This window comes from Suncus etruscus, chromosome 5 (genome assembly GCF_024139225.1).
Source record: "Suncus etruscus isolate mSunEtr1 chromosome 5, mSunEtr1.pri.cur, whole genome shotgun sequence".
Lineage (NCBI taxonomy): Eukaryota > Metazoa > Chordata > Mammalia > Eulipotyphla > Soricidae > Suncus > Suncus etruscus.
Genome location: NC_064852.1, coordinates 148672702 through 148696621, shown reverse-complemented (window position 1 = coordinate 148696621; position 23920 = coordinate 148672702). Strand labels below are relative to the sequence as shown.

Here is a 23920-nt window from a genome sequence, read left to right as displayed (position 1 = left end):
TTTAGGCTTTTTCCAGTCTCTCTCTGTTTACAACTTTATTATTTTCCTTTTAAAAGCTATATATTATTATAGAGAGATGTATGGTTCAAGTGATTTGATATCATTCCTTTTGGAATGGTACTTTTGTCATGAAAGTATTTTGTATTGTTTGCTCTGTCACAGTGTTCACTTTCAGAAAACTAGTATATATGGATAGAATTTGCAAGAGTTTTGATTTAAGCAGAAGTAGTATTAAAAATTTTACCCTAAAATAATTAAAATTATAGTGTTACTATAGCTTATGTCTTTATCTACTTGTCCTTTCTTCCAAAAATAATTTCTTCAAGATCCCAAGACAAAGAAGATAATATACAATATATAGTAAGCAAAATAAATTGTATTTTATATACTAGCCAATAACATTTTCTTTTTATTTTTTCCCGAGCGCGCCATCCTGACCCCGCAGCCCCAACTCCAGCCGATAACATTTTCTTTAAAGGAAATTAAGAAAATATTTTATTTAGATTAGAATAAAAGTTTTAAAATATGTATAGATACATTTCATAAATTAAATACAGGTTTGCATACTAAAATATAACAAAAATTATTTAAGAAAACTGAATGAAGATCCAAATAAAGATATTCCAAATTTATTTATTTATTTATTTATTTATTTATTTATTTATTTATTTATTTATTTATTTATTTATTTACTTTTTGGTCCTTTGGGCCACACCTGGCAGTGCTCAGGGGCTACTCCTGGCTCTGCACTCAAAAATTGCTCCTGGCTCAAGGGGCAATATGGGATGTCGGGGGGATCAAACCTGTGTCTATCCTATCTAGGACAGCTGTGTGCAAGGCAAACACCCTACCACTGTGCCACTTGGGCCCAAGACTCAATGTGTTTAAGATAACCATCTCTCTACCGTTTTCTTACTCAAGGATCACTGTTGAAGTATAAGCAATAGGACCGTGAATGTTTCTTAGTGGTGAAGCCTGGGTCTTGCATTGTTTGAGACCTGGGTTTACACCCCATCACCTGGAAAATACCTAAGCAGGATAGATTGCTGAAATTGTTAAGGAATCTTAAAATATATAGAGATATAAGGTTCAAAAAACATTGAAAATAAAAATAAATTAAAGAGGTATATTTTTTTTTGTATTATAAAGCTTTCTATAATGCTACACTAATCACAGTATTACAGTACTGGCATAAGAGAAGCTTATAGATGAGGTAGACTTACTTTAGCTTAAACTGGTGAGAACAGTTGAAAAAGTTTTCTGACATTTATTTTTTATGTTTCCTCATTTTATTGCACTTCTTTTATTGTGGCAAAAACATTTAATATGAACCTACACTCAACAAAATTTTTTTGAGTATAATAAAACATTGTTAACTGTTAGCGAGAACAATAAAAAACAAAACAGAATCCAATTTAAAAACCAACAAAACAAGAATATTCCCCTAGAGTTCAGTTGAAAATAACCATTGTCAACGATGGTAACAGGACACTTTAGTGGGGGGAAAGAATCTTTTCTATTTAAAACTGCTTGCATGTTCAAATATATGCAAACAATTTAATACCAACCATCCACAAAAATTTACTTTGAATGTGCAATTAATAGATAAAAATGTAAGACCTAAACTATAAAATTTATAACAAAACAAACAAATAAACAGAAAATGTTCATTACCAGGATTAGGTAGAAATACCTTCAGTCTGGCAGCAAAAAATATAATGAGTATAAAATCATAATTGATCTTCACCGAGTTTGAAAATGTTTGTTATCAAATACACCAGTCAAAGTTGAAGGACTAGGGAATGGCTCAGTGTTGAGCAACTTCTTGGTATGTGTGAGGCCTGGGTTCAAAGTCTGTCACTGAACGGACTCAGAAGTAGTAGTTAAAAGAAAATATAAACTACTGACCAGGAGAAAATATTTTCAGATCACATATTTAACAAAGTTTCTGCATCCAGAATATAAGGTTCTCTTAAAACTTAATAATGAGATAAAAGATAATCTAATAAAAGCAGGAGCAGAATATTTAAATAATCATTTACATTAAAGGATATTTGGGTAGTAAATAGATAGTAACTTTAGATAGCTGATCTAAATTATAAAAGTGGGATATTATTTCGTGTTCATTAGAATGAATATAATTTTTTAAATAGACAAACTTTGCATTGTCGCCATGATTGAGAATGTGATCTCTTCACGATGTGTTATTAGAAATTTAAAACAAGGACCGGAGTGGTAGCACAGTGGTAGGTAGGGTGTTTGCTTTGCACGCATTTTACACAGGATGGATGTGGGTTTAATCCCCGGCATCCTATATGGTCCCCCCTAGCCAAGAGTAACCCCTGAGTGTCACCGGGTGTGGCCCAAAAATAATAAAATAATAAAATAAAGAAATTTAAAACAATATAGTCCCTTGGAAAATACTTTGGGTTTTGTTAAGAAGTTAAAAGTAAATTTTCTTATGACCCAGCAACTAACTGAAGGGATATAGAAATAAAAATAATAATTTAGGTATTTAGCAATGAAAACATAGAATTCAAATGAAGTAACAATGAATGGCACTCATCTATTCAAAGAATTGTGTGTTGATGTTTATTGCAATGTTATACATTGTATACAATTACCAAATAGTGGAAATTACATAATATCCATAAACTGGTACATGGGCAAATAAAACTTGCTTTTCTTAGAGTGTATCATAAATAGCAAGAAATAAATTACTCATACTGCATCATGGTTTAAACTTAAAAGTTCATGCTAAATATAAGATACCATATGCAAAAGGCCATGTGTTGCATGAAAAAGACAATTTTAAGAAGGCATTAAATTTATGAAAAGGCAATTTTGTGAGCCAGAACCATTATTCTAGTAGCTGTGGGTAGAAAATGGGAGTGAGGAATTTTGGGAGAGGGGAGTTTTGAAGTGTTCTAAAATTTGATTGTGATGATTGAAAGTCATTTCCATGGCTTTAAAATTTTCTAACAGTTCTTGTCTTCTTATAAATAAGCTCGAGTTTTTTTTATTAAGTTATTCTCTAATGCATGTGATAGAATGCAGAAGAAATAGGATAGTATTTAAGCCAGAAATTTATTTTTAATAATTTATATATCAAGAAAATTAGTGAAGGATATGAACATTATAATCGACTAACAACTGAATGAATAGTTAGAAAACACTACACAGTAAAAGTACTCATTTCCCCCCAGGGCATTCAGAACATTTACTTAAATGAAACATCTTCTGTTCAAAAAATCTCAACGTATTTTTGACTATTTAAGCCTTACAAAGTATACTATATCATGGTGATAAAATTAAACTGGAAATCAATAGCAGAAACTTCTCTGGAAGATCAGATGATAAGGAACTAAATAACATACTTCTAAATAACTATGATCCAAAGAGGAAATTAAAATGTAATTCTGACTGAATGAAAGGAAAACACAGCATGTCAGAGTTTATGGAGTGCAACTTAAGCTGAACACTGGGAGAAATTTAGGGGACACATCTGTTACTAATACAGATATCACATAAATGATATATTTTCACTTTAACCAACATACAAAAAAGAGCTTCACAGAGCTTCACGGACAGGCAACCGCTTAGGGAATTCATAGCCCTAAAACCAGTTTTAAAGGAGCATATTTTTACGTGCCTATTTACCATCCAAATACATTAATACAATACTCAACATTCATAGCCCTAATTCATAGCCCTAAAACCAGTTTTAAAGGAGCATATTTTTACGTGCCTATTTACCATCCAAATACATTAATACATTACTCAACATTTCTTTTAAAAAAAACTAATCTTTAGAAAAATACTAATGTGATGTTGCACACTTAGTAGAAAAACTAAACTGAAAAACACTGCCAGGAGTATTATGGGAAGTGACTAAAGCAATCCTACAATATGGGTAGGATGAAGTATATACCAACTTACAGCCTCTTCAAAGAACTCTGTGATGTTTTATTTTAAGATGTTAAATCTACATTTACCATAAAATCCAGCCACTGGATTTACATATGCTTGTCTTAGAGAAGTGAAAGCATACGTCATAGCACGACTAATACACGTATGAATGAATATAGTCATTGAGTAATAGTCACCAATGCACCCAGTGCTCATAACTAGGTAATGGACAAACATTTGTCACAATTTTGGCCATAAAATAGAATGTTACTGAGAAATAGAATGATGTATTGAGAGAAACTACAACATAAATGAATCTCAGGATATTTGTACTACTGTGCTAAATAGAGTAGAAAAAGAAATGTATATTGTGTGATTTTAAGTATACAATTGAAAGTGATTTATATTCATGAATAAAATAGACAAAAAGAAAAAAATAAATGAATATATTAAATTCTGAAAAGTTTAACACAATTTAAAAACATCTCAGAGCCCAGGAGATTCAGGAGATAAATCAAAGGGCTAGAGCTCATGTCTTCCATGTCTGAGGCCCTGAATTCAATTGCTGGGACCACATGGTCCTTGAGTTCTACTGGGTATGGCTCCAGCGACCTCCAGCACCCCTGTGCCCAGAAACATCATGTTGTTGTATCCAAGTATTGGGCCATCTAGTATAGTTGGCTAAGTGTCACTGAGATTGACCTCCCAGTCTCCTTTGCATTTAATGGGAAGTTTGTACCCCCAGAAAAATAAAAAATAATGAGGTTGAGGTTGACTATTTAGCTTGAAGTATCGTAGATTAAGATAGTGAAGTCATTACTTGATAGTTTTGAAGCAGTTAGACCAATTCCCAAGCAGTGTTTTAGGATCCTTCTGCTATTATCCCTCAGTCCTTTCCCCTTTCCTACCCATCTTCTCACCTCCCATTTCTTCTGATCATGTCTCAGGACTTGTTTCCATGAGTTGATTCACTAATTCTTTTTTGGTTAATTTGTTTCTTGACATGCTTCCACTATGAGAAAGCTCATCTAATGTTTATGTTTTACTTTCTGCCTCACTTTCTTCAACTCCATCTAAGATGCAACTAACTCCAAAAAATCTCATCATTTCTCACAGCTGAATCTCATTACTTTGAGAAATATATACCACAATCACTTTATCCAATCATATGTTTTTAGGTACTTGGATTACTTCAAGATATTGGCTAATGTAAATAGTGCTGACATGAGCATAAGTGTACCTTGCTTGATACAGTACCTTGTACCTTTTTCGAATCAATGTTTTTGGAGCAAATTTTCATAAGTGAAATCAGAGCTAAGTTATATGGAAGTTTTATCTGTATGTTTTAAAGAGTCTCTAAATTGTTTCCAGAGAGACTGAACCAAACCACAGTCCCAACAACTGGTAATGAGAATTATTTTTACACTTCTGTCCTACCAGTAGCATTTATTGTTTCTGGACTTTTTCATGTAGAATATTCTCATTGAGGTGAGTTGATATCTCGTGGTTGTTTCAATTTGCATTTTCCTGATAATTGACGTGGATGAACATTTTTTGACAAGCCTGTGGCCTTCTTTATGTCTTCTCTGAAATATCGGTTCATTTTCTTTTCCCACTTAAATAGAATTGCGCTTTTGTTGCTGTTGAGTTCTGGGGATGCTTTCTATGGTATTTTATGGATATTACTTCTTTGATGTATGGTGTGCAGAAGATTTTTTTCCTATGATCAATACTTTCAGTGACAAAGTGAAATTAATGACACACTTGAATTAATCAAAAATGACTTAAAATGATTCAAAAATGAATTCATCAATAAGTGAAAGAACAATATAGGCAGAGCATCTTAAAACATATCTAACCTCTTTATAGTTAATTGTCAAAGGAGATCTAGACTTTCCTCAGGGGGCAGGGATCTGGCTCAACTGACAGGCTATATGCAGATCCTGAATTCTATCCCTGAGATCACAGAGTCTCCTCTGAGCAGAACCAGTTGTGAACCTGGTGGTTCCTGAGCACCATGAAGTATTACACTAATTATGTTTTAAATATGTATGCTTATATGTGTATGTAAATCTATCTATCTATCTATCTATCTATCTATCTATCTATCTATCTATCTATGCATGTATGTGAAAAGATTTTCATCGTAAAAGTAATCAATGAGATTTGAAAGGAAGAAACACTTAGGAGCCACATATGTCCTTTTCCCTTCTAAACTCCCACCCCCATATCAGACAACTCACTGAGCCTTGATCCCACGAACTTGGCTGTTGGCTGGTGTCATCCTTAACTTATACAGAAGCAGACTGCATTCATAACTAATACCAAACATACAAACCTTTTTTTTTAAATTAAATATATTGGCACATTCAAGAGAGCATTACCCTGTCCTTGAGTATTTAGATGGTGAAAATTTATGCAAGTAAATGGAAATTCAAAATTAGCCTTAATAGCCTCATTGACTGTATTTTCTCATCTACCAAATCCATTGAAAAGGTTCAGCCCCCTTGGTCAATAGTTTCTTTTGTGCCAAATATATTGAAATGTTATCAGGTAATTGTAGTTTCCAAATAAAATGGTCCTTAGAATTGCTGCTTCTAAAGTTTTATGACATAAGGATTTAGATGGAAACTTGGACTGAGTTCACTAAATGGATTATATGATCAAAATGCTCTTTTTCCTAACAATCTAAAGAGAAAAATGAACAAGCATGTCTAGAAACAAGATTCTCTCTTGGACAAGAGCATAGACATTTGTGCAAACCAATATATAGGCTATTTCTAAGAGAATGACATCTATAGTACTATGTCATTATTTCAGCTTTAGATGCCAAATGTAGTAAGAACTAAGTGCTTTATATGCTTTACATCAAAGCATTTGCTTCCCAGTAGCTGAGTTTTACATATTTAGTAATTTGTAGTATAAATAGACAAATTAAAAAATTATTCTTTGAAACAGAAACTCTGTTTATCATTTATCAATAAGTGTTTTCTGATGCCAAAGTATTTTAATAGAGTATTGCATGCCCATACTTGAGAGAAATGTTAGAAAAAAAGTTATTTTAAGACCAAATAATGCTAATTTGTATCTGTGATATATTTCACAATTAAATGTGAAGACACAATCTGCTTTAGTTGTCAAGAGCTTAATTTCATTCAGTGACATTAAAAATCTGTATCAATTTATTTTGTAAGGGAGACACAAACATAAAACCCTTGATTTTTTAAATTGGATTGTGGACCTTACCCAGTGATGCTCAGGGGTTACTCCTAGTTCTGTACTCATAAATCCCACTTGATGAACTTGGGGGATCATATGAGGATGCCCGGGATTGAATCCAGGTTGTTCTCTTGCAAGGCAAGTGACCTACACTCTGTGCTATCACTCTGGCCCTGAAACCCTAAAATTTTAAGAATACTTTTCTGTCTGAACTTATTTTTCAGAAATTAAGATGCTTACAAATTAGATGAATTAGTCTATTTTGTGGAGTTCTCACTTTATGACCAAAGCAATAGAAAAACAAACAAGGTAATTGATGTCTTAAATTGTATGATGTCTTAAATTACTCTTCTTCATGGGTGTGAAAGACAGAATTGTATAAATCTGTAGTCATGCGATTAAGAGAGAAACATGGATACTTTTAAAAATAACATGTTATATTCTGAAATTTACCTAAACTTATGTCTTTGTCTAAAAGCAATTAAAGCTTTGTTGTTTTAAATTTACTATTTAATCTAATGAATTTTTATCAATCAGTATCAGATTATAAACATATATCACTTAGTACTTAATACTCTTTCACTTCTAAAACAATTTAGGAACCTTTTAAATACATTTCAAGGATAATTCTTGCTCAAATAAATAGCTCCTCATCATCCATCTACATTATGGAACATGTAAAAACTAACAAAACAGTATTGTTGAACTCCTGTGGCCTCGTTTCAGAGACAATTTGTAATTCTAAAATGTTCCGTTCAAACTCTTTCATGTGTTTTTCAGGTTGATGGGATTTTTGTATCCTTGCCCTCAAAAGTCAGCAATTTTAATCATTACTATTATTTGCTTTATAGGGTCAAAGAGAATAAGTGACAGTGAAGTTTCTGACTATGACTGTGATGATGGAATTGGTGTGGTATCAGGTAAGAATTTCTGAATTCTTTATGAAAAGTAAAAATAATCACGATTTATAGCTTGACATTAGGTAATTAAGAAGGGAGCAATTTGCCCCCTATACATCCCTCTCCTAGGGTTTAACCTCCTAGATAATTACAGTCACTGGAATACATAGACCAGTTGCTAGATTGGAAATTTTTATTGAAAGATGTCAGTCAAGAGAGAAGTCCTGGTTGTTGGCTGGCCTGCTTGTAACTTCCTAGCAGCATCCTCAATGCTTTGGGAATTATTAGGTGGTACCTAGTGGAGTCATCTTGGAGTCCAGGAAAGACTACAGACCCCAGCCTGAAGACGTAGGTCATAGAGGCCTGAAGAGGACCCAATGGAACTCTAACTTTGCCCTTCAGTGTCCTAATACTGAACTAAGCAACCACCTGAGATTTCTAGTCCTCCAACTTCAGACTGAAGACACCACTATTCCTGAGAGCCATACACAATCCTAAAATACCCCTTCACTGCCTCTGAGGGCTGACTCACTAAGGGCACACTCACAGGAATGAATTATAAAAATGAATTATAAAATTATTAATTATAAAAATTTATAGCAGACTCCATGGCAAAGCTGCATTAATGCCCACCAAGCCCAAGGAGGAAAGAAAATAGCCTAAAAGACTCTACCAGCACTAATCACATCTGACTTCTCAAAGAAGACAGTAGCAATACCATGATGCAGCTGTTTAGTGGACTCAAGAAACAATGGTACAAGTACAAGTAAAAATGAGAGCAGAAATGAGAAAACTGCAATAGAAGTAGTAGGACTAAAGAATTTGGTAGGCAGAATAGAAAATTCAGTAGATAGCCTGAACAGCAGAATGACAATAGCTGAGGGAAAAAAATTAGTGTGCTGTAGGATGGGATGAAGGAAACCTCTAGAAAATAATGGAAAACAAACAAGACTGAAAATAAATGAACAGCAAACCCAAAACATAGGGGATGAGTTTAGTGGAATAATATAAGACCTGTTGAAGTCCCTGAAGAACTGGAAGAATTTTATGAGAAACTAGTAATTCAAGAACTCATAGGCAAGATTTTCTCAAGGTTGAGGAGTACGTGTAACCAGAGTCAAAAAGTCCAAGTGCCCAAGCCAAGAAGGTTCCAAACAGAAAAGATTCAAGACACATTACAAAGTGACTAGACAGAGACAGAAGATTGCAAGCAGCAAGATGGAAGAAGGAATTCACAGAGAAAGGAAATCCCAGAGATTCCTAGCAGATTTATCAAATGATATTCTTAAGCCAGAAAAGAATGGAGAGATACAATTACAAAAGCTGAATAAAATGAATACATCGAAGACTATCTTATCCAACTAGATTATCATTCACATTTGAAGGAATGAACAAAATTTTACAGACAGTCAAGGACTTAAACCAGCTTTGCAGAAGACATTCAAGGAGCTTCTTTAAAAGATAAGACCAAAAAGGCAAGACAAACCTCACAATCTTGCTTAACTCCTACAAAATGACAAAAGTTGTCAGTTAAGTGAGTGCTTCAAAATTTTCTGCTATTACTGAACTGGTCTGGAGAAATAGTACAGTGCAGTTGCCTTGCACACATCTGAACTGGGTTTTTTATGGTCCCCCTAATAGCCACTAGTGATTTCTGAGTGCAGATCCAGGAGGTAACACTGACATTGCTGTATATGGCCTAAGCCCTCCAATGTTTTTACTGAACTATAAGAATTTTGCCAAAAAATAAATTTGATACATTATTTAAAATTATAGTTTTGGAGAATATTTTAACCTTTGATATTTGTGTGTTTGTGTTTGATTGTTGTGATATGGGGAAATCACTGTTTTTATGACTGCAGATCAAACACTTGGTTGTGATATGGTGAGCTTGTTCATTTGGGTAAGGTGTGATGGGTCACACACATGTGAGACATTGGTCTATCACACTTGTTTATACACTGGGCTTGCATACTTCGCAATAGTGCTTACACAATAGACTCTGATGTGCCCAGGGTTGTGGTCTATGATATGGATCAGGGCCAGAATGGAACTCACAACTGCATGTATGCAAGGTAGGTGTCTACTTCTAAGTCACATCTGTAGTCCCTAAAGTATAAACTTTTTCTGCTGTAGGAACTGCAAGAAAAAGTGAAATCTTCCTTTGTCATTCCTAGCATATCCAAATATGTCAGATTTTTCAATGGACTCCTTTGGTAGTTTTTTTAATCATTATGTTGGCATATACAGCTGCATTTTGAACTATGATATTATCATTTAAAATGTCACATTTAGGAAAAAGAGAGGTAGTACAGTGGGTAGGGTGCTTGGCTTGAATGTTGCTAACCTAGGTTTAATCTCTAGCTTAATTCAGCCAGCAATGAGCCCTGAACATTTGCAGGAGTTAAGCTCTGAGCACTGCCAAAACAAAACAAAAATTTGTAAAAGTCTCATTTCAAAGATGGTATATCTGATGATTAAATATTTTATGTAAATAGTTATTTTTAAAAAAAAATTGAAAAAGGGCCAGAGGAATGGTTGTTTTTTATTGGGCTAACTTGGATTCAATCTCTGGTATCCTATAAGGTCCCCTGAGCGGTCCATGAGTGATTACAGAGGACAGAGTCAGGAAGAACCCTGAGCAGCACCAACTGTGCCCCCCCCTCCAAAGACCTGTAGAATGGTTAATATTTTATTCTTAATATTATAAACTACTTGATTTCTCTTTGAAGTTTAATTACCTGAACAAGTTTCCTAGTTATGACTCATTTTTATTTAATCTGAATGACCTTCCTTCTTGGATGTCAGAATTGCTACAGTTACATCAATGACTGACTATAGTTTTGGATTTTCTTAGAATGGATGAGCTAGGACTACTTTAATGTACTACTGAGGGCGAGTAGCGGGCCACATCTAGAGGTCCTCGGGGGTTATTCCTGGCTCTTTGTTCAGGATTAATCACTGGTGGTGCTTGGGACCATTTGCGGTCCCAGAAATTTGAACTAATGACAGCAGGATGAAGGTAAGCATCTTAGTCCTGTCCAATACCTTAGTGCACTTGTTTTAAATAGTGAATATCTTTTAGGCTTTAGTTTTGTATGTACCAAGAGTGACAGTATGCAAGTTATTGCGACTGCCAATGGATCTTTTATGTGTTATGTTTGTGAATTAAACTTCAGCAAAGTGCCTTTGAAAACCTTTTTGTATTGTGTTTGTATTCTTTTCTTTTGATAATATGCTGTTCTGCCTCTTCTCCTTTCTCTGTATTTTGATAGCATTTGATAGCATTCTCTTGATTTGGATAGCATTTTGACACATCCTCAGTCTTTCACTATCTCTTTTTAGGACGACAAAATACTTGTTTAATGTGATTATTTAATGAACTTTCTATTCTATCACAAGAATTGTGTCTTACAAAATTTTTATAGAGAATGCTTTATGATTTATTATTTGTGTTAATACTTTGGAATATTTTTCTTTGCTTTTAAAAATATGTGAAACGGTTAGCCCTGTGTTAATTTTCAATATCATGAGAATACTCTTTCTTGATTTTAATATAAAAAATAATGTTTTCAACATTTTGAATGTGTGTGTAAAATAGGTGGGAAAATCATTTGATAGTCCACTGAGGACTGTTATTAGCAGATTGTATTTATTTTAGATTAAATGTGATTTTGTGATAACTTCTCTTCTATATGTTTTAAGTGCTTTGTTTTTTTTTTTGTTTTTTTGGTTTTGGCTTTGGTTTTTGGGTCACACTCAGCGGCGCTCAGGGGTTAGTCCTGACTCTGTGCTCAGAAACTGCTCCTGGCAGGCTCAGGGGACCATATGGGATGCTGGGATTCAAACCGAAGTCCTTCCTGTGTTGGCCGTGTGCAAGGCAAATGCCTTACTGCTGTGCTATCACTCCAGCACCAGTATTAAGTGCTTCCTAACTCAATAGTACAAGTCACTATTGAGTTATCATTTGAAATCATCTCTTTATTATTTTTATGCATATCAAAATGAAGACATCATTTCCTAATTTTTAAAAGCAAAACTTCTCTTTTCTTTGGACCATAACTTTAATGAGAGACGTTCATGGCTGTCAAAGACTTAGAAATTTTAATTCTATTAATAAATATTCTTATTTTTATGGCTTTTCTATTTTAGAGCACAAATATAGAAAATTAATTTCAATGCAAAATAAAGTTCAATTTTACTATGTGATTAAATAATCCTATATTTTCCTCTACAAAGTTAAAACATTTCACATGAAAAAGAAAGCCATTGAAATGAATACAGTTCATAGATACAATGACATAGATTTTACAATGCCACCTCCTAAACCCAGCATTGAAAATTAATAGAATTAATTTCTGTGAGATCATAGTGACACTTTTACTGTATACAGGAACCATTCTGTGGGCTTCTTAGTTCCCTTATAGCATCTTAGAACTGTAAGTTGCACATTGAAACAGGAGTGGTAGAAGGACAAAATAGATTCCCTCTTGCTGTGTGTATTCCCAAACTACTCAGGATATGGACTGAGCTTTGATTTATGTGGCTAAAGGGTTAGCACCCCCAAGAAAAAGGGGTGTGGTGCCGAACGAATTGAAATTTCAACAGCTTGGAAATTAGTACTTGAATCAAAGGACAACAAAAATCACCTAGCTATTACCTTGCATTTAAATATTTTGCACAAGAAAGCATAAAAGAAATCAGTATCTGAACAACTGAGGTAATAATAATAATTTGGCTGACCTGACCTTGTTTCCCATCAGTGGGTTGCACACTTGCTCTCCCATTCAAAGTTTCACAGCTTTCCCCAACCCCTTTACATGCAGCTCACAACCTTTCTTAAAGCAGAATTTTTTTTGCTACTTTACTTATTTCATTTTCCCATGTTGATAAGGCAGATTTCTTGGACATTAGCTATTGCCAGACAAAATATTTTTCACGCATTCTTTAGTTCTTTAGTTTATTCTGATTAACTAAGGTCGGAAAATAATGATTTTTGCATTTTGTTTTCCTTTTGGGCCATCAGAGGAGTATTAGTGGCACCCAGGCTCCCTGAACATTACTTGGGAGCTCTGTGCCCTCTGATTATAACTCTTTCTACTCATCTGTGACCAGTAAAATCATTTATTCATTATTTTATTTAGACTTTTTATTAAGGAAGAAAAGTTGAAGACATCAATACCTAGAATCCTTTTATAAAATGCAAGCATTGCCTTTCCCATTGGAACAACTTTTCTCCCTTTTGATGTCATAGATTCCATTAAGATACCCTAAAAGCACAATTGATCAATTCTAGGGAATCTTTATTTTTAATCAGAGTCTTATTAAGAATCATTTATCACATATTCCTGATATTTAATAAGCTAGGTAAACACACATCTATCATAGGTGTATGTGACCCAAATTGGAAGGAACCAAATTAAAAGGAGACTAAAGAAGGTGCAGCTTTGATCTCTGGCACCTCCTGATGCCCCATCACTGCTAGGCCTGACCTCCAAGCATTAAGCTTTGAATAGCCCTTCAGCAATGTTACATGGCCCTTAAAAAATTCCTTGACAGATTTGGACAGTAGCAAGTAAATAATACTGATTCTTTCATTATTCAAGAAGATATTTGAACCAGTAGTTGGACCGAATTTTTTAGTTATCTAGGGTCTTTGCAGCAAGTTTTCACACACTGGATGGCTTAACACACCACCCCACTTTCTTTCACAGCTGTCTGAAATCCTGAGTTTTTAAGGCCATGCTCCTTATAAAGGCCCTAAGAAGTGACTGTCCCTGGTTCTCCTCCAGCTACTGGTAGCCTGAAGCTTTCTTGTCTTATGGGAACTGTTCTTCCTTTGTTTTTATTTTGTTCTGGGGCCACACTTGGTAGTTCTCTAGATGCTACTTCTTGCTTGAAGCTTGGGGACATTCTTGTGTTCATCTGCATTGTCAGGGATTGAATCCAAGCCTCCTACAGGCAAAGCATGTACTCTGTCCCACTGGGCTCTCTGGTCACACCACTTTTTCCCTGGGTGTCTTCACATCCTGACTTTTGCATTTCTAATGTTTTCAAAATCAAGAAAACTTTGATATTAAAATTTCAGTTTCTCAGGGAAGCAATTTCAACATGGGTTTTGTTCTCTCCCATTCACTGTACCTGAGTAATAGAAATAATCATAATGAACCTTTAAATTTGACACACCTCATCTCCTTTAGGAAATGAAATGTGTAGGAATATGTGTTTTTGTTTTGTTTTGTTTTTGAGCCATATCCAGTGGCGCTCAGGGGTTATTCTTGGCTCTACGCTCAGAAATCATTCCTAGAAAACTCAAAGGACCATATGGGGTCCAGGATCAAACCCAGGTCTGAACCGGGTCAGCAGCATGCAAGCAAATGCCCTACCACTATGTTATTGCTCCAGCTCCAAGTAGAATATGCATGTATATACATGCATAATGAGCAATTTTCACATACTATAGTTTTATTTTCTATTCTACTTCAAAACATTGTACAGAATATTTTTCATTAGAAAGGTAGGAGATATAATTGTTTTCTAAGGGAGGATGTAATAATTAGTTCTTAAAAGTCACCTCTAATCTTCTAATTTTTATCTAAGTCAATTATCTTAACCCAGTTCTCATTTTAAATCACTTGTGAGTAGACTGTGTTATTCATTAAAATAAAATCATAGTAACTTCTCTTGTCTTAACTCTTTTCTTCTTTTCCTGCTAGTCTCTTTAAAACTTTTTATTAATGAGACCTTATCAGTGGCTGTCATTTTACAAAGAACTTGCATACTCTTGTTCATAATGATCTTGATGCCTCTCCCAGGAGACTTTTCCATGTATATAACTATTTGAAAATATCCTGTCTTTCCTTTCCAAACTAGTAAGCCAGTCCGAATTTCTCTTTGTAAACTCTTAACTATTAAAGAATAACTAAAATACATTTATTTTTTCATTTTTGCTCCCCTATCTAGTCAAAATATCTTACTGGTTCATATTGGGAATTTTTCTGTCCTTGGGCTTCTTCTTCTTTCTATACTCATTCTCTTAATGATCCCCTCTATTTAAAGTTCCATGACTTTACATCTAATCTATATGTTAAACACTCAGTTTCTAGCTAGCATTGCTTATTTGTACTTAAATTTTTTGGGAGGGCAATACCCAGTGATGCTTAGGGGTTACTCCTAGCTCTGCACTTAGGGGTTATTTCTGGCAGGTTTGGGGGAACATATGGGATGTTGGGATCAAATTCGGATTGGTTGTGTGCAAAGCAAATGCCCTACCTGTTGTTCTATTGCTCCAGCCCTGGTACCTAGATTTTTTTGTATTCTATTTCTCACTGGGCAACTTCCACTCAGAAATGGAACAGATGTCTTTGCATGGACATGTGGTCTTTCCCATCAAGCCTTGCCATTTGATAGTGACTCCATTCTATTCATATGAATTTAAACCTTGGCTTTTTATGTTGTTGTTTGTTTGTTTTTGGGTCACACCTGACAGCAGTCAGGGGTTACTCCTGGCTTTTATGCTCAGAAATTGCCCCAGCAGGGGGACCATATGGGATGCCGGGATTCGAAAAACCTTACCTCCATGCTATCTCTCCGTCCCCTAAACCTTGTTTTTAAACATAAATTTAAACTTGTTCTTTTCTTCTTCCTACCTCTTATGTCCAACTTAAAATATTTTACCAAATCATTCTGATTGCTTTACCTTCAAAATACATCTTGAGGAGCTGAAGTGATAGCATAGAAGTAGGGTGTTGGTTTACACACAGTTGCCCAGGATGGACCTGAGTTGAATCTCTGGTGTCCCATATGGTCCACCTAGCCAGGAGTAACCCCTGAACCACTGGGTGTGGCCAAAAATAAAAAACAAACAAACAAACCCTTCAAAAGACATCTTGAATTTAACACCTTCAAAACATCCCCTAGTTCAACCATTGTCATATTTTGCCTGACTTACTTTTTTGTCCTGTTACTTTTTTTTTAATTTTTATTTTGACCATATTAGCTTACATATCTTTCACAGTAGTATTTTAAGTACATATTATCATTGAATCAGGGGAATTCCCATTACCAAATTTGTCCTCCCTCCACCCCCGTTCCCTTCCTGCATCCCATAACCCCCTCCCTCACCCCCCAGGCTGCTAGCCTAAGTGGTCCTCTCTGTGTCTAACTTACTACTAGTGATCATATATCTGTTTGGCCCTGGTACCCTCCCTTGTTTCCCCCTCTATTTGAGAGGCAGAGCTAGATAGTTGGAGTTATGTGGTTTTGTTAGAAGAAAAGCAATAGAATGGAGTAAAAAATCAAATAAGCTGAAAATGGGCGGAGTCCTTCTAGAGGCTTTCTACTTTAAGTCTATTTTCATCATCACAACCAAAGTGATTCTGCTTAACCAAAGGTGAGTGCATGTCAATTTCTGCTCTATCTTCTCTAATGTCTAAAAATTAGAAAATGCCCCAATTCCTTACCATAATACCCAAATCCCTGTGTGAACCCCCTTTTCAGCTCATACTTCTCTTTCCAATCATTTGCCCCATTCCAGGTAGTCTGTTCTCTTTGCTATAATGTTGGCCGCCTACCTTGGCTGCTTAGCACTTACCTCGGAATCTCTTTTCTGTATATTCATTGGCAAAGCATCTCATCTCCTTAAAGCCTTTCTGAAATGCCAATTGTCCTGCTAGTCTTAGCAGTCCTGACCACCACATATAAAAATGCAAAATGCTTTCCTATTCTGGCTTCTGAAATTTTAATCTTACACTATTCCATTTACCCTATAGCATCCATTCACCTTCAAATATATCATACAAACATTGATTGGATTTTGATTATTCCCGGGATTCTTCAGCTTGAATTTCAGCTACAAGAGAACAGGATTCTCTTCTTTGCTCACTGTTCTGCCTCGTGGACACCACAAACATTTATGCATATGTATCAAATGCATGAATGAATGTATTGATTCTGAATAGTCTATAGCCTTTACCACTCATTACATTCCAATTGAGCCACTAGCTATCTGTGACCATTTAATTTTCAATTGATTTCAAATAAATGAAGTAAACATTCAATTTTTCAAAAGTGCTGGGCCAAATTTAAGTTCTCCAGAGTCAGGCATTTCTCACAACTGCCCTACTGGAAGCACTAAGCAGCACTGCTCTGTTTCACAAGATTGATGGGCCTTGCTGTAGTCTCTGACCTTCAGTTTGAATTGCTGTCCACTTCCTCTTTCTTCATTATTACTCGTATCATAAGAGCAGAAGGCAGTCTCTAAATGCAAGGAGGACATTTGCATTAGGGATAATGTTTTGAATTTTACCCTTTAGACTTGATATTTAAATTCAAGTGTTTTGGGGTTCCTTAAAAGTATAAAGCGATATCACCTTAATTTAACAGATGTTTCTATTGCATAATGTTTATATTTCTGAAATAGTTAAATTAAAAAAATTTTGTTCCATGAAATCATGGACTAATCACAATAGTTCCAGGCTTTAAGGGAAACAGAGTGGCTAAGACTGTTCAGAATGCTCACAGTTTTTGTAATAAGAACTTTAGAGTAAAAATATTAACAATTTTAAAAGCCATGCTAAAATGCAAGCAATAAGATATATTAAATATTGGACTCCAAAAGAAAACAAAGTTACCTAAATGAAAGGAATATGTCTGGCGGGAAATGAGACTATGTCCTTAAAAATATGGTGTTCAAGGAAAATATTCATAAACAGCAGGAAAAGCTCTGGCAAACAACTTCCAAGAATTTGTGAGCCCAGGGAGAAGAATGAGCATCAATACAAGGTCCTGCATGTTCCTTTGCTATCAGTGCCTGCCTTGCTGATGTGCAGGTACACACAGGTACACAACAGGTAGGGCATTTGCCTTGCACACGACCAACCTGGATTTGATCCCAACATCTCATATGGTCCCCCAACTTCTGCTGCTCAAAGTTATTTGGTTGCTGTGTAGTAATGGGAAAGGAGACTGTTGGTGTGTCCTCTAGATCCCAATCACCTTCTCTAGAGAATCGCCTTGAATACATGTACATCGCTTGACACAGGATACAAAGTACATAGTAGATTTCCTTCAAGCAGTCTTGAGGTAGTGAACCCCTACCAAATGCAAAAATCCAGACCCTGTTCTCCAAGTGGAGCAATTCTGGTGCAATTCCTGTCCAGGCCTTTAGGGGGGAGTGCTCTCAGGCCACCTTTGTACTTGGTTTTTCCGAAATCCTATTCTCATCCTTTTTTAATTTTATTTTATGAGACAACCCTTTAGTTCTTTGTGTGCATCCAAATTTTGCTCTATTTTCTAGGAAACTTATATTAAGATAATTCTGTAACATGATAAAGCTCTATGGAAAAGCCTCATATGAGCCACTGCTTTTTCAGTTATTTCTGGAACAATTGTTAGAACACTTCATTAAATGCATTGCAGAAATAGTGAAGACGATGTGGTTGGAGTGATAATAGATCCTGCTCAGGAAAGGTTCAGACTTGTTCCGTTCTAAACGATAGTTTAAATATCCCCAGTTCAAGCCAAACTTGCCTCCCTGTACCCTTCTCCATGCTGACCCTCAGTGGCCCTGAATGGTTTGTCTACCAAGTTAGAATTCCTCCCTCATTTATTCCTGTACATCAGCTTTTTAGAATTTACTTGAATCATATCACTTATAATGACTACATTAATTATGTCGATCGTGGTGGGGTTTTTTTTCCTCCTCCAAATTGCCCTGTAGTCATTGGCAGGCTTCTAAGGTAAAACAGTTTATGTAGGTACTTCCAGAGTGTTTCTTAGTATCATTTGTTACTTAAATAACCATAACCTTTAAAAAATTGTAAACTCAGTAATTGTGCATTTTTATAGTTGCTGATAAGTAGTTGAAGTTATTCTAGGTCAGAAAAGAAATAAAATAATTTTAGGATAATCTGGTCTTTTATTGAACTATTTAACTCTTTTCAGCACAGTGTCTTAGACATAGCAGTTGCCCAAATATTTGAGTACTCATTTATTTTTATATCAAGCATTGTAAAATACTATTGTATTTTATTATACTGTATTCATTATGCTTATATTTAACATATTAAAAACCCCACTTCACTATTATGTTTTTAGTAAAGTATATAGTATGAAAAGACTTAGTGTACAAATAATTATAATGTTAATCTCTTTACATTCAAATCAACAACGCAATGTTTGAGATCTTCAAAGCTCAGTATTTTTTTATATATATCTTTATTTAAACACCGTGATTACAAACATGTTTGTAGTTGGGTTTCAATCACAAAAAGAATTGTCTGAACAAGTAATACCATCAATCCATTGTTTGCCAACAGGGTCCCCTCACCGAGTGGATGCGGGAGGAAGGACTAGATCATGGTCCCCTAGCGTTCCTCCTCCACAAAGGTAAGGAAGCACATATTCTGATAGCAACCTACTTATCACAAAATATTACTAATCATCTCTAAAGATAATAATTCTTCTTTTCCCACCCTCCCAAGTTAATCATTCTTTTTAGTTTATTTTGTTTTGGGGCCACACCAGGTTACATCAGGCTTACTCATGGCTCTGTGACCAGGGGTCACTCCTAGTGGTGCTTGTGGGCCTTTAAGGGGTTCTGGGAATTAAACCTTGACATGCAAGGCAAACCTCCTACATGCTGGACAATCACTCCAACTTTAAGTAATAATTCTTGTGGGAAGTGTTGTTTACAGAAAAACAAAGATTCTATTTAGTATTCCAGCTATTGAGAAAAATATAAAAAATAAGCAATGTTTTTAACTTTGAGTAATTTATATATTATTTAATTGTAGAGTTCAAAATCATAAAGAAGAAACCGTTTTAAATCACATTATGTTATTTAGCATAACTAGTTAAAATCTGTTAAATATACTCATGAATAATTTAGGTACTGGTCATTTCAGAAGCAGGAAAAGAAGGGTTAAAAATATTACTGCGGGTAAGGCACTTGCCTGGTTTGATTCCTCCCATGCAGATGCTGCCCCAGGAATGATGCATGAGCAGAGCCAGTAGTAAGCCCTAGTATGGCCCCAAAACAAAACAAAGATTGACAGAGATTTAAAATTAGGAGTAGTCGTGCAAAGTATATAAAAAATGCATGAGTCATGGAAAAATGGCTTAAAAAACCTGAAGCTCCTGCTCTTGTGTCTGGTAGCAAAGTATATACTTTAATCCAGATAAATACTGAAAGTAGTGGGAAAGCTTAATGGAAGAAGAACTATGAACTAGAAATATATGTAAAAACTATTGCAATGGTTTATGCAACTTGCAATGTTTAAGAAAATTTGAGCTCTTGCAATGAGTATTATACCTCCTTTCAGTTAATAATTGAATAGGACGTCTATGTAGAATGCTTAATTATACTCTTATTTTAAACATAGATTGAACCATTTACTAAAACTTGAGAATTATTATATTTACAGATTTAATTTATAAGGTTATTAAACATAAAAATTGCACGTACATCATTTAAATAATTAAGAGAATTAAAAAGAAAACCTAATAAATGTATAAACAATTAAAATGTATGGAGATTGAGTTAATTTGGTTCATTAGTGAGAACAAACTTATTGACAGTCTTGAACAGTATTTTGCTTTACTGTGGTAGACTTGGGCCAAGAGAAAGTACAGGGCTTGAGGCACTTGCTTTGCATGTATCTGACCCCAGCTTGATTCAAGCACCGTATGTAGTGCCCCAAGCATCTACCAAGGTCAATCTTGAGCACAGAGCCAGGAATAGCCCTTTAATATTTTAGGATTATCAGAGACTGGTCCAACCCAATCCACTAGGCCCTCAATGTGGTAGACTTATCAATATAATAATAAGATTTGTAATTAGAAAATACATTTTAAGACAGAATTAAACTTTAAATTTGTAACATAAATAAAAGTCCTTCCTTATTAGAAAAGTATATAAATGTAGAATAATGCTTGACTATTTACCCAAGAAATAAATATTTCTTAAATATTGACCCAAGAAAAAAATTTTGAATATACAGGAAGGAAATAGGCACAGGTTTTAGGCTGCATTCTAATCTCTATTACAGCTGAGTATAATAGAAAGCTCTCAATAGTAGTTCACGCAAAAGGTTTGTCCTGCACAAAAAATAACTGTATGAATAAATAATCCAGACCAATTGCAACTAATTAAAAAGTTATCACTGAGCCAGATAGATAGTACAGCAGATGGGGGTGCTTGCCTTGCATGTGGCTGACCTGGATTTGATTCCCAGCATCCCATAAGGTTTTTTCAAGCCTGCAAAGAGAGATCCTGAGTAGGAATAAGCACTGAGTCATACTAGGTGTGACCCCTAAACCAAAATTAAAAGTTATCATTGATCAATTATATATTTTTCATTACCTCTTTTTTTTTTTTTGGCTATGCAATACTCAGGAATTTCTCCTGGCTCTGCACTTAGGAATTACTCCTGTGGAGGCGCTGGAGAGATGGCACAGATCTCTGGGGCATTTTCCTTACATGTGCCGACTAAGGAGGAACTTGGTTCAATTCCTAGCATCCCATGTGGTCCTCCAGCCTACCAGGAGCAATTTCTGAGTGCAGAGCTAGGAGTGGCCCCTGAGTGCCACTGGGTATGGCCCAAAACCCAAGCGATCAGTCAACAAAGAAAGTTTAAAAAAAAAAGAAATTACTCTGGTTAGTGTTCTGGGGACCATATATGATGTCAAGAATTAAAGCCTGGCTGTCTGATGCAAAGCAAATGACCCCCACCCCATTATTATTACTCCAGCACTCAATTATGAAGAGTTAAGATTCAATTTGAGGCTGCAATAATAGTATGGTGGGTAGAGCATTTGCCTTGAATGTGGCTGACCTAGGTTTAATTCCTGGCATCCTATATGGTCTCCATGGGCACCATTTGGGGCAATTCCTGTATGCAGAATCAGGAGTAACCCCTGAGTATCACTGGGTGTGGCATCAAAATAAAATAAAGGATTATATTTAAAAAAGTAAGTGACAATTATCATCCCTAAACAAAGATCTACCAATATATTTCCCATAGCAACATGCTGAATTTTTTCTCACCCAAACAAATCTATTCCTCCTCCATTCTGTATCATTGTGAGCACCACTAAAGTCCTGGAATTTATTGATTAGTCACTTGGACATTCCTGCTGCTGTCTCTAATCACACTTACATTGCTGTTTGATCTCTGCCATAGTCTCTGTTATAACTTCACTGTAGGTGTCCCTTGAAAACTTACAGAGATGCAGTTACTTAAAGCAAAACAAAAAAGCTTGAACTCCTCATTATGAAGATGTTTGTCTTTTTCCACTATTATTAATAATAAAATGCATTTCTTACTGTAAAGTATGATTATGGTATCTTAAGATGTTCCTGGGATCTTGCTCTTTCAGTCGGAATGTGGAACAGGGACTTCGAGGCACACGCTCTGCCACTGGACATTACAATACAATTAGCCGGATGGACAGGCATCGTGTAGCGGATGACCATTATTCTCCAGACAGAGACAGGTAAATGTGATTCACCAGTATAAGGTCTTATCTATTGCTGCCTTCGGGAAGAAGCTGTTACCTCTGAAATGTACTCATCCAGAACCTGGGCTTTTCTTATCATTGTTTCTCAGGCTTTATGTCTACTTTACCACCTCATTAAAAACAATTAAGTAAAAGCAACTTTCCCCTGGATAAGGAAGAAAATCATCTTTCCTTTGCAATTTTGGTCCTTTTTTAAGTTAAGCCAGGTAAATTAGCAAATTTATAGGAGGCAATCATGATAACTACAATGATAACAAATGTTTCATTACTTGTACATTATAACTATTATGTATAAAGATTCCTGAGACAATAGATTTTTAATGTCTTCTACATTCAGTAAAAAAATAAAGTGGCTTATATATACATATATGTGTATATATTATATTTATAAACAAGTATGCTTTGTTCAGGAAACAGATGAAAACTTTTCATTATGATCTTTTCTCCTCTGGCTGATTACATTAATTACTATAAATTTTTAAGCTTAGCAAATTGTTTCATGGTCTGATGTTATCTAAAATGAAAATGCTAAAATACTTTCCCCAAACTATCAACTGAGCTAGAAATAAGAATTAGGAAAGAAAGCTCAACGAGAGTAGCACAATGAGAACTCATAAATCCTTACATATACTTTTTAACCCAGTTTTAAGGGGAAAAACTTAATTGCCTTGTACAAATGTAGATTATTCTTAATTAATGCTTATAATTTTAATTGGGTTTTAGTTTTCTTAACAAAAATGTAGAGTTTTAGTATGGAACAAATATAGGTATTTGTATCTGAGAGCTAAGAAGGGACTATGAAGTAGTTAACATTAATATTAGCATGTAATCCATCTATTTTATTTTTCTTTATTGTCTTTCTCATTGTAATCTGTGACTTGAACAGTGATTATAGACATTATCTTTTGAAATTGATGCTTTTCAAGTACTAAAGAAAGAGTAAATAAAAAATAAAGTAATGCATGAAAGAGAATTATGTTAGCATCCTTAGAAGCGGAAAGGATTCATATTAATGAATGGGTATTTGTTGTTATCTAAAAAGTTTTTTGTTTGATATTTATTTGAAATTATTATATATTATTTAACTATATCCCTATACATGGCATCATTAAATCAGAAAGTATGTAAAGATAGCGGTTGCAATGCTTATAGCACTATTAGCCTAGACATATTGTCCTGGATGACTTTCTCCTTAGCTCGTCCTGCACTCATAACAGCAGGGAACACAAATCTTTAGAGATTTTCTTTTATATTCAAGGCCATCTTGTAGAAATCCCCTTATTTTGCAGCCTCTCTCCCCACATCTCCATCTTTTTACTTTATAAGAACTTAGTGAGTTATGCAGGAGGAGCTGGGGACATATGGGGTTTGTA

The 23920-nt window shown here is 34.9% G+C and overlaps 1 protein-coding gene across 18 annotated transcripts in view; it reads left to right on the top strand.

Moving 5' to 3' along the window:
* RIMS2 (regulating synaptic membrane exocytosis 2) overlaps positions 1 to 23920 on the top strand; it is a 565766-nt gene that overhangs the window by 310618 nt on the left and 231228 nt on the right. For all 18 annotated transcript variants that reach the window (XM_049773842.1, XM_049773835.1, XM_049773829.1 and 15 more), the window contains 3 exons: positions 7980 to 8048; positions 19346 to 19415; positions 22407 to 22523. In XM_049773842.1, the coding sequence (XP_049629799.1) occupies positions 7980 to 8048; positions 19346 to 19415; positions 22407 to 22523 (256 nt within the window). The remainder of the gene's footprint in view (positions 1 to 7979; positions 8049 to 19345; positions 19416 to 22406; positions 22524 to 23920) is intronic.